At 43.6% G+C, this 12,448-nt stretch overlaps 1 protein-coding gene across 1 annotated transcript; it reads left to right on the forward strand.

Annotated features, from left to right (window-relative positions):
- Window positions 1-422: 422 nt before the first annotated feature.
- On the forward strand, window positions 423-7,752 carry Cmtr2 (cap methyltransferase 2). Its single transcript, XM_055621602.1, has 2 exons — window positions 423-527; window positions 4,295-7,752. Exon 2 carries the CDS (start codon window positions 4,314-4,316, stop codon window positions 6,612-6,614), a length of 2,301 nt encoding a protein of 766 aa, XP_055477577.1. The 5' UTR covers window positions 423-527; window positions 4,295-4,313; the 3' UTR covers window positions 6,615-7,752.
- Window positions 7,753-12,448: the final 4,696 nt, after the last annotated feature.

The following is a 12,448-nucleotide window of genomic DNA, read 5'->3' on the forward strand; positions in this document are numbered from 1 at the left end:
AATATGTAAAAACATTATTTAAGTGATGATGATGCTATCTTTACTTTGGCTTTGAACTTCCTTATCGTTTAAGCTCCAGTTTTAATGCAGCGTCTTCTTAGGAATACTCGTCCGCCCATAGCCTGGATAAATCTTCGGGTTCCAAAGCCCGGTTGCGTTGCCATGGCGACCCGCGGACAAGGAGGCGTCTCTCAGCGGCAGAGCTCAGTTCTCGGACTCGCGGTCCTGAGCGACGCGGACGCGCCTGCGCAGCGTGGCCGTCAGGGTCTCGCAGCCGGGGGGGGCGTGGCCTGGAGGAGGAGCTGGCTCCAGTTGCGCGTGCGCAGGTCGGGGCGGTCTTCTGGGCGCCCGCCGGTCCTCCACCCGGGCTGCGGGGTACGTAGAGCAGGCACCACCTCCGGAAGCTGTTCCCGGGACCGGAAGTGGAGGACGGCTCCCCGGAGGGAGGACCGCGCGAGTAGTGCCGCCGCTCCAGGCCGTGCGGCGCCGGTGGGCGTGTGCGGAAATAAAGCGGCTCCCGCTCCTCGGTGAGTGACGGTCCCGGCACGGTTCGCTGCGGACTAGGGGCGGGGCTGTTCGGGACCCCTGTTCCCCTAGAGCAGGCGAGGTCGTGGCTGGCCTGGGCCGGAGTGCACGTGCCCTGGTGTTTTCACTTCCTAGGAAGAGTTGGCAACACTGAAGACACTTCCTGGGGCTCAGTTAGACCTAACAGCTGTTGAGGACTCAACGACTTTGGTGTTGGGATAGCGACTTCTACAAACATTTCATGTGTGCCTTCGGACTTCTGCCTGCGTATAGATGGCATTGATCTATTTCCACAGAATTAGGATGACACGAATGCCTCTTCAAGGAGTGCTTCATGAAAGGCACCGAGGTCCACAAACTGGGGAATCTACATATGCACTTTGGAAATGGCATGCTTTTAATTTAAAAAAAATGCAAACAAACAAAAAAAACCCCACTTTTTTTTTTAAAGTTGTGCACCGAAGTGCTGGACTGAAATTGAAATGCATTATTCTGTTCATAGCTGTGTTTTTTGGGCAACGTGTAATGTTTGTTCATTTATCCAGTTAATACTTGTGTGTTCACTGTCCACTGTTGGAGCCTTTTGGGGTGACCTATAAGTGAGCAAAATAAAGATTCCTGTCCTGTGGAGCTCACATTCCAGTTTGGGGGAGACAAATCATAAACAGAAAGTGTGAAATAAAGAAGTGATAAGTTAGAATGCCATGGAAGAATGTGAGGTAAGGGACGTTGGGAGCCCAGGATGCAATTTAAAAATAAGTATGGTAGGGTAGGCTTCACACAGTAGTTATTTTCGTTTGAGCAAATAATAGAAGGAGCTGAGGAAATTAACTGTGCAGATACTCGGGGAAATGCAGTCCGGATAAAGATGCCTCTTAGTGTTGGGAAAATTGTTTCAGTGTGGAATGTGCCTGGGTCATCAGTGAACATCAGGGAAGGCTTGTGTGACTGGAGTGGGAGTAAGGGGGAGAAGGGTGGTGAGATTTAGGAATTCGCTGACAGCTGGGCATGGTGACGAATTCCTTTAATCCCCATACTTTGGAATCAGAGACAGGTGGATCTCTGTAAGAGCGAAGCCAGCTTGGTCTACGAAGCAAGTCCAGGACAGCCAGGGCTCTGTTACACAGAGAAACCCTTTCTCAAAAACAAAACAAAAGAATGAGCTGACAATAGGCTCAAGTACAGTTGGGAACACTGGAGTATTTGAATCCCTTTAGTTGTTTGCAAGTGAAGGTAATTATCTACTTAATTTTAGTAAGAGTTCACAGCTTAACCACAGCCACTAATTATTATGTGAAGTTAATGACTGAAGGTAGACTTTTTCCAAAATAGAATGCATTTGAGGTCCAAGTGGAGCTGCAGTTCCCAGGAAGTCCTGCATGAATCAAGACAGATGAGCTTGTTGTTGTAAACTTATTTGGTCCTATTTAGGATTTTTGTGCATGCAGAAATACCCCATTTTTGTCTTCCTTTAGAAGCTTTCTAGATACAGTAACTGTTAACTGATGTTGATGAATGTTTGTGACTTAAAAAAAAATCCCTACTTACATGTGACTTGTAATAGTTGTGCAAACTAGAGTTGTGCTAAGATAACCTGTTGCTTTGAGGAGTGTACAGACTTGTAGACCGGGTGAACACAGGATAAAATACAGGATGAAGAGGGTGGGAAAGTTTGCTAACAGTGTAGGACTAAGGAAACACCAATATCATAGAATCACATGCGTGGTCATGCCCAACCTTGATTTCTCATTTTAAACTTCTTTTAAATTTATTTTGCTCAGCATGCAAAGAAATGAGCCTGACTCAACATTTCATTTTGAAATGTCTGCTTTTTTTGTAGGTTATTTTGTTGTCAGTTTTTTTATGTCTAACCAATTTATTGTCTGAATTGACTGTGACATAAGTGCAGATCATGAACTGAAAATTTAAGCACCTGCTCAGTTCACTGACATGTAACACTCAGGGCTCCATTTGCTGGAACTTAAAGCTTTTCCAACAATGCCATTAAGGCATGCTGGCTTTCTCTCTTAGCCTTTCTCTCTCTCTACAAGATAGACTTTTCTAGTCAGTAGGATGTTTTGTTTTTGTTTTTAACATTTGTTACAGTTAATTTTCTTAAACTGTGTTTGTTTCTTAGTTTCTCTCTTAATGCAGCTATCACACAAATAATTGAGACTATTTTAACAAGCTTCACAGCACAAGAACTGAGCAGTTATTAATCTCTTCTTAACCCTCAAAGCTAATTTGGCTTCCTCCCATCAAGCATCCCAGAGATACTTGCACTTTATAGCTTTGTTTGCTGAGCTCTCTCTCTCTTGGTCCCACCTGGACATTTCTGCTGTGGTTCAGTCCCCTACTTCCTCCTCTAACTCATCCTTCCCTGGCTGGCAGGAAGTCTTCCTTGCTCAGCAGTTGGCTGTAAGCTGCTTTATTAGCATATCAAGGAATATTTGAGGAGCAGTGTTTACACAACGTTGAGACAGGAAATTCTCAGAACAAAAATCGCAACCACATATGGGGTCTTCAGAAATCAACATTTGAATTACATAACAACCTTGTGCCTACAAACATTTATTTATTATGTGTGTGTACATGCGTGGGTATACTTGCAGGAGCCTGTTTCCTCATACCACATGGGTTTGTAGGATTGAACTCAGATTGTCAGAGGCTTGGTGGCAAGTGTCTGTACCTGCTGAGCAGCATTGCAGTCTCGAATGTCCAGTGAGTAACTGCAGTTCAATTCAGGACAGATTTTTTTTTTTTCAGTTAAAAATTTTGTTTTTTGACATCTGTTAAGTTTATAGTAGAGGCATGGGACTGTCTAACAAAGCATATGGGAGGCAGGAATCTGAGAGATATACCAGGGAAAATATTGGACACTTTTAGCATCACCAAGAAGGCCAATGACTTAAGTGCAATTTAGTTTACAATCCGTATGTGTTGGTTAGCTTTACATTGCTGTAACAAAACACCTTCAGTAAACAGTTTACTAAGGGAAAGGTTTATTTTGGCTTACAGTTTGAGAAGTTCCAGTTGGTGGTCAGTTGGCTCATTGCCTTTGGCCCTGTGGTGAGGCAGGACATGGTGGAGAGTGCTTGGAAGAAAAGGCCTGTTCACCCCATGGCAGCCAGGAAGCAAAGAGGAGAGGGTGGAAAGGGCAGGGGTCCCCATAGCTACTCACTAATCTAACTTCCTTCCATTAGGCTCCGCCTCTTAGAGATTTCTCCACCTCATAGTAGCAACAGGAACTGGGAACCAAACCTTTCAAACAAGGGTCTTTGGGCAATATTTAAGATCCAGACTATAGTTCCAGGCTCGGGTGTAGCAGGCACCATCTCAGTGCTAGAAGTGCTGCAAGGCTGCTGTGTTAGGGCCCGGTTAGAGGTCATGTTCAAGGGTGAAGCTGAAGGGCGTACATGTTTAGAGCCACGAGTGTTGTGTCTAACCTGAGGACAGCTTTGGGGAGGAGCCAGGTGAGTTGCTGCAGCAAGAGCTGCCACCCCCAGCTAACTGGTCTCTGTTATGCGCCATCTTCTAAAACAGAAAGAAGGAAGGAAGGAAGGGCCAGTATCTTAAAATAAGAAAAAAAAATTGAACCCCAGAATAAAAAGTAAAATTTCCAGGACACTGATTAAACTGTAAGGAGCAGAGCTGGAATTTGAGCGCAGTCTAGGCCTTTTCCTATTTCATGTTGCTTGGCTTTGTAACAGAGTTGCCCTTTCACTCATCTTAAAGTTGACTCGCGTAACTTTCTGTCTCCTCTTCCCAGATTTTAGCTTGGTTTGAAGATGAGTAAGCGCAGGAAGCTCCCGGTTCAGCAGCCAGCCAGTCCCGAGACCTTCAGCCCAGACGTTCTCGCCGACGTTTCTGAACTCTTCGCCAAGAACTTTACCTACTGTCCGCCACTTGACGGTGAGTGGCGGCCACCAGCTCCCAGTGAGCTCTTCACCTGTGACCACACAGAGTTCAGTGCTCTTCTTGACCTGAAGAACTCCCTAAACGAGGTGAAAAACCTCCTGAGTGACAAGAAACTAGGCGAGTGGCACAAGCACACTGCCTTCACCAACAAGGCAGGGAAGATCATTTCCCACGTGAAGAGGGCGGTGAACGCAGAACTCTGCACGCAAGCCTGGTGCAAATTCCAGGAGATTCTGTGCAGTTTCCCGCTTATCCCACAGGAGGCTTTTCAGGAGGGAAGGCTGAATTCCCTGCACCTGTGCGAAGCCCCAGGAGCCTTCATAGCTAGTCTCAACCACTACTTAAAGTCCCACCGGTTCCCCTGCGAGTGGAGGTGGGTGGCCAACACCCTGAACCCGTACCATGAAGCCAACGACACCCTCATGATGATTGCGGACGACCGGCTGATTGCAAACACCTTGCCCTGGTGGTACTTCGGCCCGGATAACACCGGCGATATCATGACCCTGAAGTACCTGAGCGGGCTTGAGGACTTCCTCAGCAGCGTGTCCACCATTCACTTGGTCACTGCTGACGGGAGCTTTGATTGCCAAGGAAACCCAGGGGAACAGGAAGCTTTAGTCTCTTCTTTGCATTACTGTGAAGTTGTCACTGCTCTGACCACTCTTGGAAATGGTGGCTCTTTTGTTGTAAAGATGTTTACGCTGTTTGAACATTGTTCTGTAAACCTCATGTACCTGCTGAATTGTTCCTTTGACCAAGTCCATGTTTTCAAACCTGCCACCAGCAAGGCGGGAAATTCAGAAGTCTATGTGGTGTGTCTCCGCTATAAAGGAAGAGAGACTGTGCATCCTTTGTTGTCTAGGATGGTGCTGAATTTTGGCACTGAGATGACCAGGAAAGCACTCTTTCCCCATCATGTGATCCCCACATCTTTTCTCGAGCAACATGAAGCGTGCTGTACATTCTTCCATAGACACCAGCTAGAGACTATTTCCAAGAACATTCGTCTTTTTGAGTGCATGGGAGAGAGGGAGCAAGAGAAACTGAATAATTTAAGGGATTGTGCTGTACAGTATTTCATGCAAAAATTCCAACTGAAGCCTCTTTCTAGAAATCACTGGCTTGTTAAGAAATCCAATATTGGTTGTAGTACAAACATGAAATGGTTTGGGCAGAGGAACAAGTATTTTAAAACCTATAATGAACGGAAGATGCTGGAAACCCTTTCATGGAAAGATAAGATAGCCAAAGGGTACTTCAATAGTTGGGTGGAGGAGCACACTGTCCATCATCCTGGACAGAGTTCCCTCTTAGAAGGGACTCCTGCTGATCTTGAGTGCCACTTGTGGCATATTTTAGAAGGAAAGAAACTGCCAAAGGTGAAGTGTTCTCCTTTCTGTGATGGTGAGATTTTAAAGACTCTTAATGAAGCCATTGAGAAGTCCTTAGAGGCTTTGAGTATGGATTCCAGGTTCAGTCCCAAGCAGCAGTACCGCTGTTGTGACATTTTTTCAGAAGGCTTGATACTATCCGAGTTGTTTGGCCTTACCCAGTGCCTTCAGGATGAGCAGGCTGTCGAACTGGGCAGCCCAATGAAGTGCCTGCTCGTGGGTTCACCGACTGTCCATGATTTCAAAGTGCACACGCCCCTGGAGGTCCAGCTTCTGGAATCCACCGAACTCCTAACCTTCAGTTGCTCATTGCTTCATGACGGCGACCCGACGTACCAACATTTGTTTCTGGATTGCCTGCTACACTCACTGAAGCAGCTTCACACAGGGGATGTGATGGTTTTGCCTGTACTTTCGTGCTTAACAAGATTCATGGCCGGCTTGATCTTTGTCCTCCACAGCTGTTTCAGATTTGTCACATTTTCTTGTCCTACGTCCTCTGAGCTCCTCAGGACCTGTGCTGTGCTGCTATGCATTGGTTATCAGGACCTTCCAGAGCCAGTTTTCGAGTATCTGCGGAATGTTAAGGAGCTGTTGAGCACTTTGCTCCACTCTAACGCACCGCAGCAGGTTTTGCAGTTTGTGCCAATGGAGGTGCTCCTCCAGCGGACATTGCTTGATTTTTTGTGGGATTTGAACGCTGCCATTGCAAAAAGGCATTTGCATTTGATTATTCAAGGAGAGAGAGACAAAGTCATCAGCAGCCTTGAGTTATAAACTTGAACATGGCATCCATGAGATTAGTTTTGTGACTTAGAGTTTCTGATTTCATTTTGCACCCCCCCTCCTCTGTTTATTTAATACTTTTCATTTTGGACAAATGCCAGTTTTTGTATTAAAGGACATTAATTATGGATGGTCGTAGCCTTTTCTGATCTGAAGGCTCTGTGACTCAGGCACAGAGTTCTTATTGAAGGAACAGCACGGATGGCACTCTGCCTCTAGTCTGTGACTTCTCTATGTCCTCGGGGTGACTGCACACGTGTTTACATGAGCAGTTGAGTTGGTCTTGTCTGCTGAAGATTTGCACTGTGTGCCTTCGATCAGACCCCTCCCCCTGTGGACTCCTCTCCTTGGCTAATGCTGTTAGTGATTATTAGGAGTTACTCATGAAAGGAGGGGAGTCGCTCCTTGGCATCACTCTCCGCTTGGGTGCACTTGACCCCTCATGGATCTCAGGGATCTTTATACCAGCTTCTTGGGATGTGCCATTCATTGCCTTTAGATCAGTGCCTCGATCTTCTTTTGACGTGAAATACGGATTTCCTTGAGTAACTGTTTTACTAGCCGTAACTACCCAACAAATAAGAAAGGACAGCTTTAAGCGAAAGCCAAAAATCATTTTTGTACACTGAAAAATCGTGTCTAGTACTTCTGTATCTCGAAAAGCTTCCCCCAGCAATGTTGGCGTTTTTAATGTCCAGGAAACAATGAGTGGAAAGATGGTTGGGTTTTAAGGCTTCATGAAGAGCCTCTTGTGGGATACATAGGAGTGTGATGATAATAGGACTTTCGAAGGAAAATGTGACACTTTCAGAATGATGGCAAACAAAAAAGTTTTAATCTTTACTGATTTTTTAGTATGAAATAGCACTTTACTAAGATTATCCATAAAGAAGTTATTTTATTAAGTACATTTATTAAGTACATTTTGACTTCTTTGAGCAATATATATTTAATAATATAGTGAATTTTTCTGGCAACTTGTTAATTCTTCATTACTTTCAAGTTTTATGAGGTAGATAATTACATCTCAAATGAAGTTTTAGGTATTTTTTTTGTTACTTAAAAAAGTAGAAGTATACTGTCATGTATTTGGTTAATAAACGAATTTTTCATGCTCTTTGCTATTTTTGAGTTCTATTATAATTCACAAATAAATTCTTAAACTGGTGTATTTTGTGTTCATTTCATTAAAAGATAATCATAAGGGAAGTTAAAATATAACTTGGAAACTTTTAACTGGGATGGTAATGTTTCATTTCTTTTCATTTGCATTCATGAAAATTTATTCCTCAACATTTTATTTATGGGAAATCTTCCGGAGAGAATTGGTACACTTTAGGGGCTGAGGTAGAGGAGCATGGCCTGGCAGTGAAAGTCTGAGGTTGATTCTTTCTGAAGGACCCTCATTTCCTACTAGTGACTTGATCAGAGTGCTGTGGTTCATGGCACTCTAATATAGAACACTTGAACATATTCAGATAGTCTATATAATTTTTAGCATGTGTTCGGGGTGTGAAGGAGAATGTCTCCCATAGGCTCTGGCATTGAGCACTTGATTCCCACGTAGTGTGCTGTTTGGGGAGGTCTAGGAGATGAGGCAAGACAACCTTGCCAGAGAAAGGTTGTCACGGGGTGGGCTTTCAGGTTTCAGAAACTGCCATTCCCAATTGGTTCTCTTCTTCCTGCTTGCCATAGACATGAGCTCTCAGCTTGAGGCTCCAACAGGGGTTTTGGTGGGAGAGAAAGAGAGGAGATAGCACTGTTGGTGAAGTTCTTGCTTTGCCAACAAGACCCGGTTTGATTCCCAGAATCCATACTGACAGGTGGGTGTGTGGCATGTGCTTGTAATCCTAGCACTGGGGAGGTAGAGGCCGGTGGATTGCTGGGGCCTGCTGACCAGTCAGCTCGGCCTATTGGGTGAGCTCCCAGGCCAGAGAGAAGCCCTGTCTCAAAAAGGATAAGGTGGACAGCTCCTGAGAAATGACCATTGGAATTGCCTGGCCTGCATAAGCACTAGTGTGTGCACACACTGTTGTTTGAAGAAATTCATATTTTTTCCTATATAGTCATCTTAAAGACTCAATAATTTGATAGTAGGTTTGCCTTGCCTGATTCTTTTAACTGACCATAACAGTAGAAATAATTACAAGCAAGTTTCAGTACTGAGATAAAGTATGGTGCCATGTGCCTGTAATCCAAGTACTTGGGAGGCAGAGGCAAAGCACTATCACAAGTTTGAAGACAGCCTTGGCTGCAGTGAAAGACATATCTTAATAAAGCAAACCAAAAATATTTCAAAGTCATTCCAAATTGAAAAGAAAATCCTATTGGGATAGTAAATACATATTTTTTAATGTTTAAAAGCCTGATACTACCTATAGATAAATCACGTTATGTGTTTAATAGTTCTGTTTTTAAGACATCATTCAGTAACGTGAAATGAATTACTTTGCATTTTGAACTTCCAATGTGTGTTTTCTATCCTCGTTATTAAATCTCTTTAACATTTATTTTATTCCGAGCCAACATAGAAAGTGAAAATTATATTGCCATAATCTAGAGGCGTGACCATAGGCTGCACCGGTGTTCTTTATCAGGAGCGGATTGAGAAATTCCGCAAGCTGTGTGCGGAGACAAGCTGGTAAACGTTTCACTGTCTCAGCTGCAGATGTTAAAGTCCATCCGCTGCTGTTCACCTACAGATTGTGTTCACGTGGACTGCACCCAGAATGTTCCTGTAATTTTCTCAGGGTCTTGATCATTGTCTTTTCCTGGGGACTATTAAAAGATGAATGATGTGTAATACACAATTCATTTATGTCAACTGCAACTCTGTTGGTGGACATTTAATATTATTTAACATTCAATATTATAGCAATATTTTCAGTTTATGCCTTAAAATTCCTGTGATTTCAGGAAAACAGTTTATTGTCATTGTGGTTGTGGGTTTTTTTTTTTTTAATCTAGGGACTTATGGACAATTATATAGGTTATATTTTAGTCAATTACTGCTGTTACTCTCGATGCTTAAGCAGTTTATTTTAAATCAATTGCACTATTACTTTTCAAAGTAATTTATTTGTTTTTACTCTATGTCTATGAGTGTTTATCTGCACTCATAGAGCACCGTGTGCATGCCTGATGCCCTCAGATGCCAGAGGAAGGTGTCAAATCTCCCAGAACTGGAGGTAGGGATGGTTGTGAGCCTCTATGTGGGGTGCTGGGAACTGAACCCAGGTCCTCTGCAAGGGTAGCAGGTGCTCTAACTGCTCAGCTGCCTCACCAGCCCCTACACATTTTTGATGGCCAGATGGTCCAGTTTGGGTTTGGAGGTGTAAGCAAAGGGCTTCTCTACTTTCAAAATAAAATACAAAGATAGTAGTGTTAACTTGGCCGGTTCTTTCAGTTGGGATAGGAGAGAGCTAGACTTCCATCTGACATCACATTGCATTTGTTGCAATATATGGTTTTGGTTGAAATACCTTGGGGATGAGGAAATGGCTCACATGGTATCACTTCAATTTGATCTTCAGAACTCACTTAAAATGCCTGTCCCAGAGTGCTTGTAATCCCAGCACTGGGGAAGAAGGAAGATACACGCATAAACACATATGTACATACATACATAGATACATGCACGCATGCACACACAGACACATTTACTCACAGGGCCTGGAGAGATGGCTCAGTGGCTAAGAGGGTGTGCTGCTCTTGCAGAAGACCCAGGTTCAGTTCTCAGCATCCACTGGCAGCTCAGCAGTCAGTAACTGCAGATGCAAGAGAGCTGACGACCTCTTCTGACCTACGTGGGCACTAGGCACGCATACGGTGCACACACATAAACAGACAAAACATCCATACACAGAAGTTAGGATGCTTCTGCACAGTATGAATAGCTGGAGAGTGAGGGATACTTTTTGTTGTTTGCTTAGGGTGGAACCTAGGACCTTGTACCTGCCGTGTGAGCTCCCCACTCACACTTCTGTCTTCCTCCCTCAGCCACCTGAGCACCTAGGACTCCAGGCTTGTCCTAGCAGACCAGGTTGGGAGATGAAGTGTAATTCGAATAACTTTTTAAGGTCATTATGGATAGTCTTCGCTACAGCAAAACTTGACAGATGGCAGCTTGAGTATTTGTTGAAATCAATCTTTGGTCATTAAGGGATGTTTTTCATTCTGCTGCTCTGAAATCTATTTGTCTATCTCACACTTTGGATGGATCATTTTACCCATGTGTGACTGCATTTTTAAACATTGAATTTGTCATTTTGAAAATACTAGTTTACGGAGTGATGCGGAGCTTGCAACCGTTGACATATTTAATTTTACACTGTCAAAAAAATTTCATTTTCAAACAGCCACCACTGATCTCGTCAGAAAAATCTAAGCAGTGCTTGCTTGTGGATGGCAGACATTAGTTTTCTAAAACTCGCCATTTTCACTTGAATGCTCAGTCTGTTATCATGGCAACAAATGCTGACACTTCTTTAAAATGACGGCTTACTTTAGAGGAAATGTCTGCCAAGCATTCAAGTTTGAGGAGATAGGATTCACCTGATCTGTGAAAATGCATAACTTGGCGCTGAGGCGGTGCTCTGGGAATGAGGGCTTGCCGTGTCAGCTATGGACCTGAGCCCTTGACCCAGCGCCCAGAGTATTCAAGGCATGCCATCTAGACTTTTAATAAAGGTGGGGCCAGGGGTACAGCTCAGGACTTCATAATTTAAAAAAAAAAAAACAAAAACAAAACAAAACTTCATCAAGGATGTTTTTAAGTAAAAATGGCCAGACCCCATGAGTACATGCTAAGACATCAGCTGTTTTGCCTTCTACAGCTTTTGCAACAAGAGTTTGACCATCAAAGAGAAAATAGTATCGAATGTCTTGGTGCTCACATGAAAATGTACAGACCTTGAAAGAGTCCATGGTCTCTCTAAGTTTTTCCCTCATGGACCAGCTCCTGAAAAACATGTGCATGTTTGTGTGTGTGTGTTTGTGTCTGTGTCTTTGTGTTTGCATGTTTATGTATGCAGATATACTTGCTTGCACATGTATGAAGAAGCAGAGGTCATCCTTGGATGTCATTCCTCGGAAACCACGCACCATGCTGTCCATTGGGGCTTTTTGCTTGTTTAGTTATTATTTTTTCCTTTTCCAGGTAAGGCCTCCCACTGGCCTGCCAGTTATCCTGGACTGGCTGGCCAGTAAGGTCCAGGGATTTGCCTGTCTTTTCCTCGACAGTGCTGTGGTCTTAAGTGTGTGCCACTATGCCCAGTTCCTTCTAAAGGTGAGTTTTAGGGGATCAAATTCAGGTCCTGATGCCTGCAAGGCCTGCACTTTATCAATTGACCTAGCTCCCCATTTTCACTTCATTTAACAGATATTTTTATTAAGAGGTATTACCTTTTTTAATTTTAGAAAATACAAAGTTTTTTCCACTGCTGAAATTGGTGGTGATGGACATATTTTTCTCTTTAGTTCTCTTAATATCTTTAGTTCTATTAACCATCTTCCAAATATGTGAATACTGAACCACTCATATTTCTGAGAAAGTGCTGTTTGATTGTGATGGATTGTGGGGGTTTTCTTGTAAATAAAATAAATACTGTTTTATTAATATCTGTGAAATTCAGCTATAGTTTTGTGTTTGAGTGTTTTCCTTACTCCTCTCCCTCCCCCAGCTCCTCTTTCTATTTCTCCCTTCCCCTTCCATCCCTCCTCCCTTTCCTGTGCTCTGGAATGGCTTAGTGCTTGCATCATCTCTTCTGTGAAGTTGGTGAAAGCTCTGTAAAAACAGCCCAGGGTGCTGTGTCCAGGCAGGAAGT

The sequence above is a fragment of the Psammomys obesus genome, unplaced genomic scaffold (assembly GCF_907164565.1).
Source record: "Psammomys obesus unplaced genomic scaffold, mPsaObe1.curated_primary_1811, whole genome shotgun sequence".
In the NCBI taxonomy this organism is placed as follows: Eukaryota; Metazoa; Chordata; class Mammalia; order Rodentia; family Muridae; genus Psammomys; species Psammomys obesus.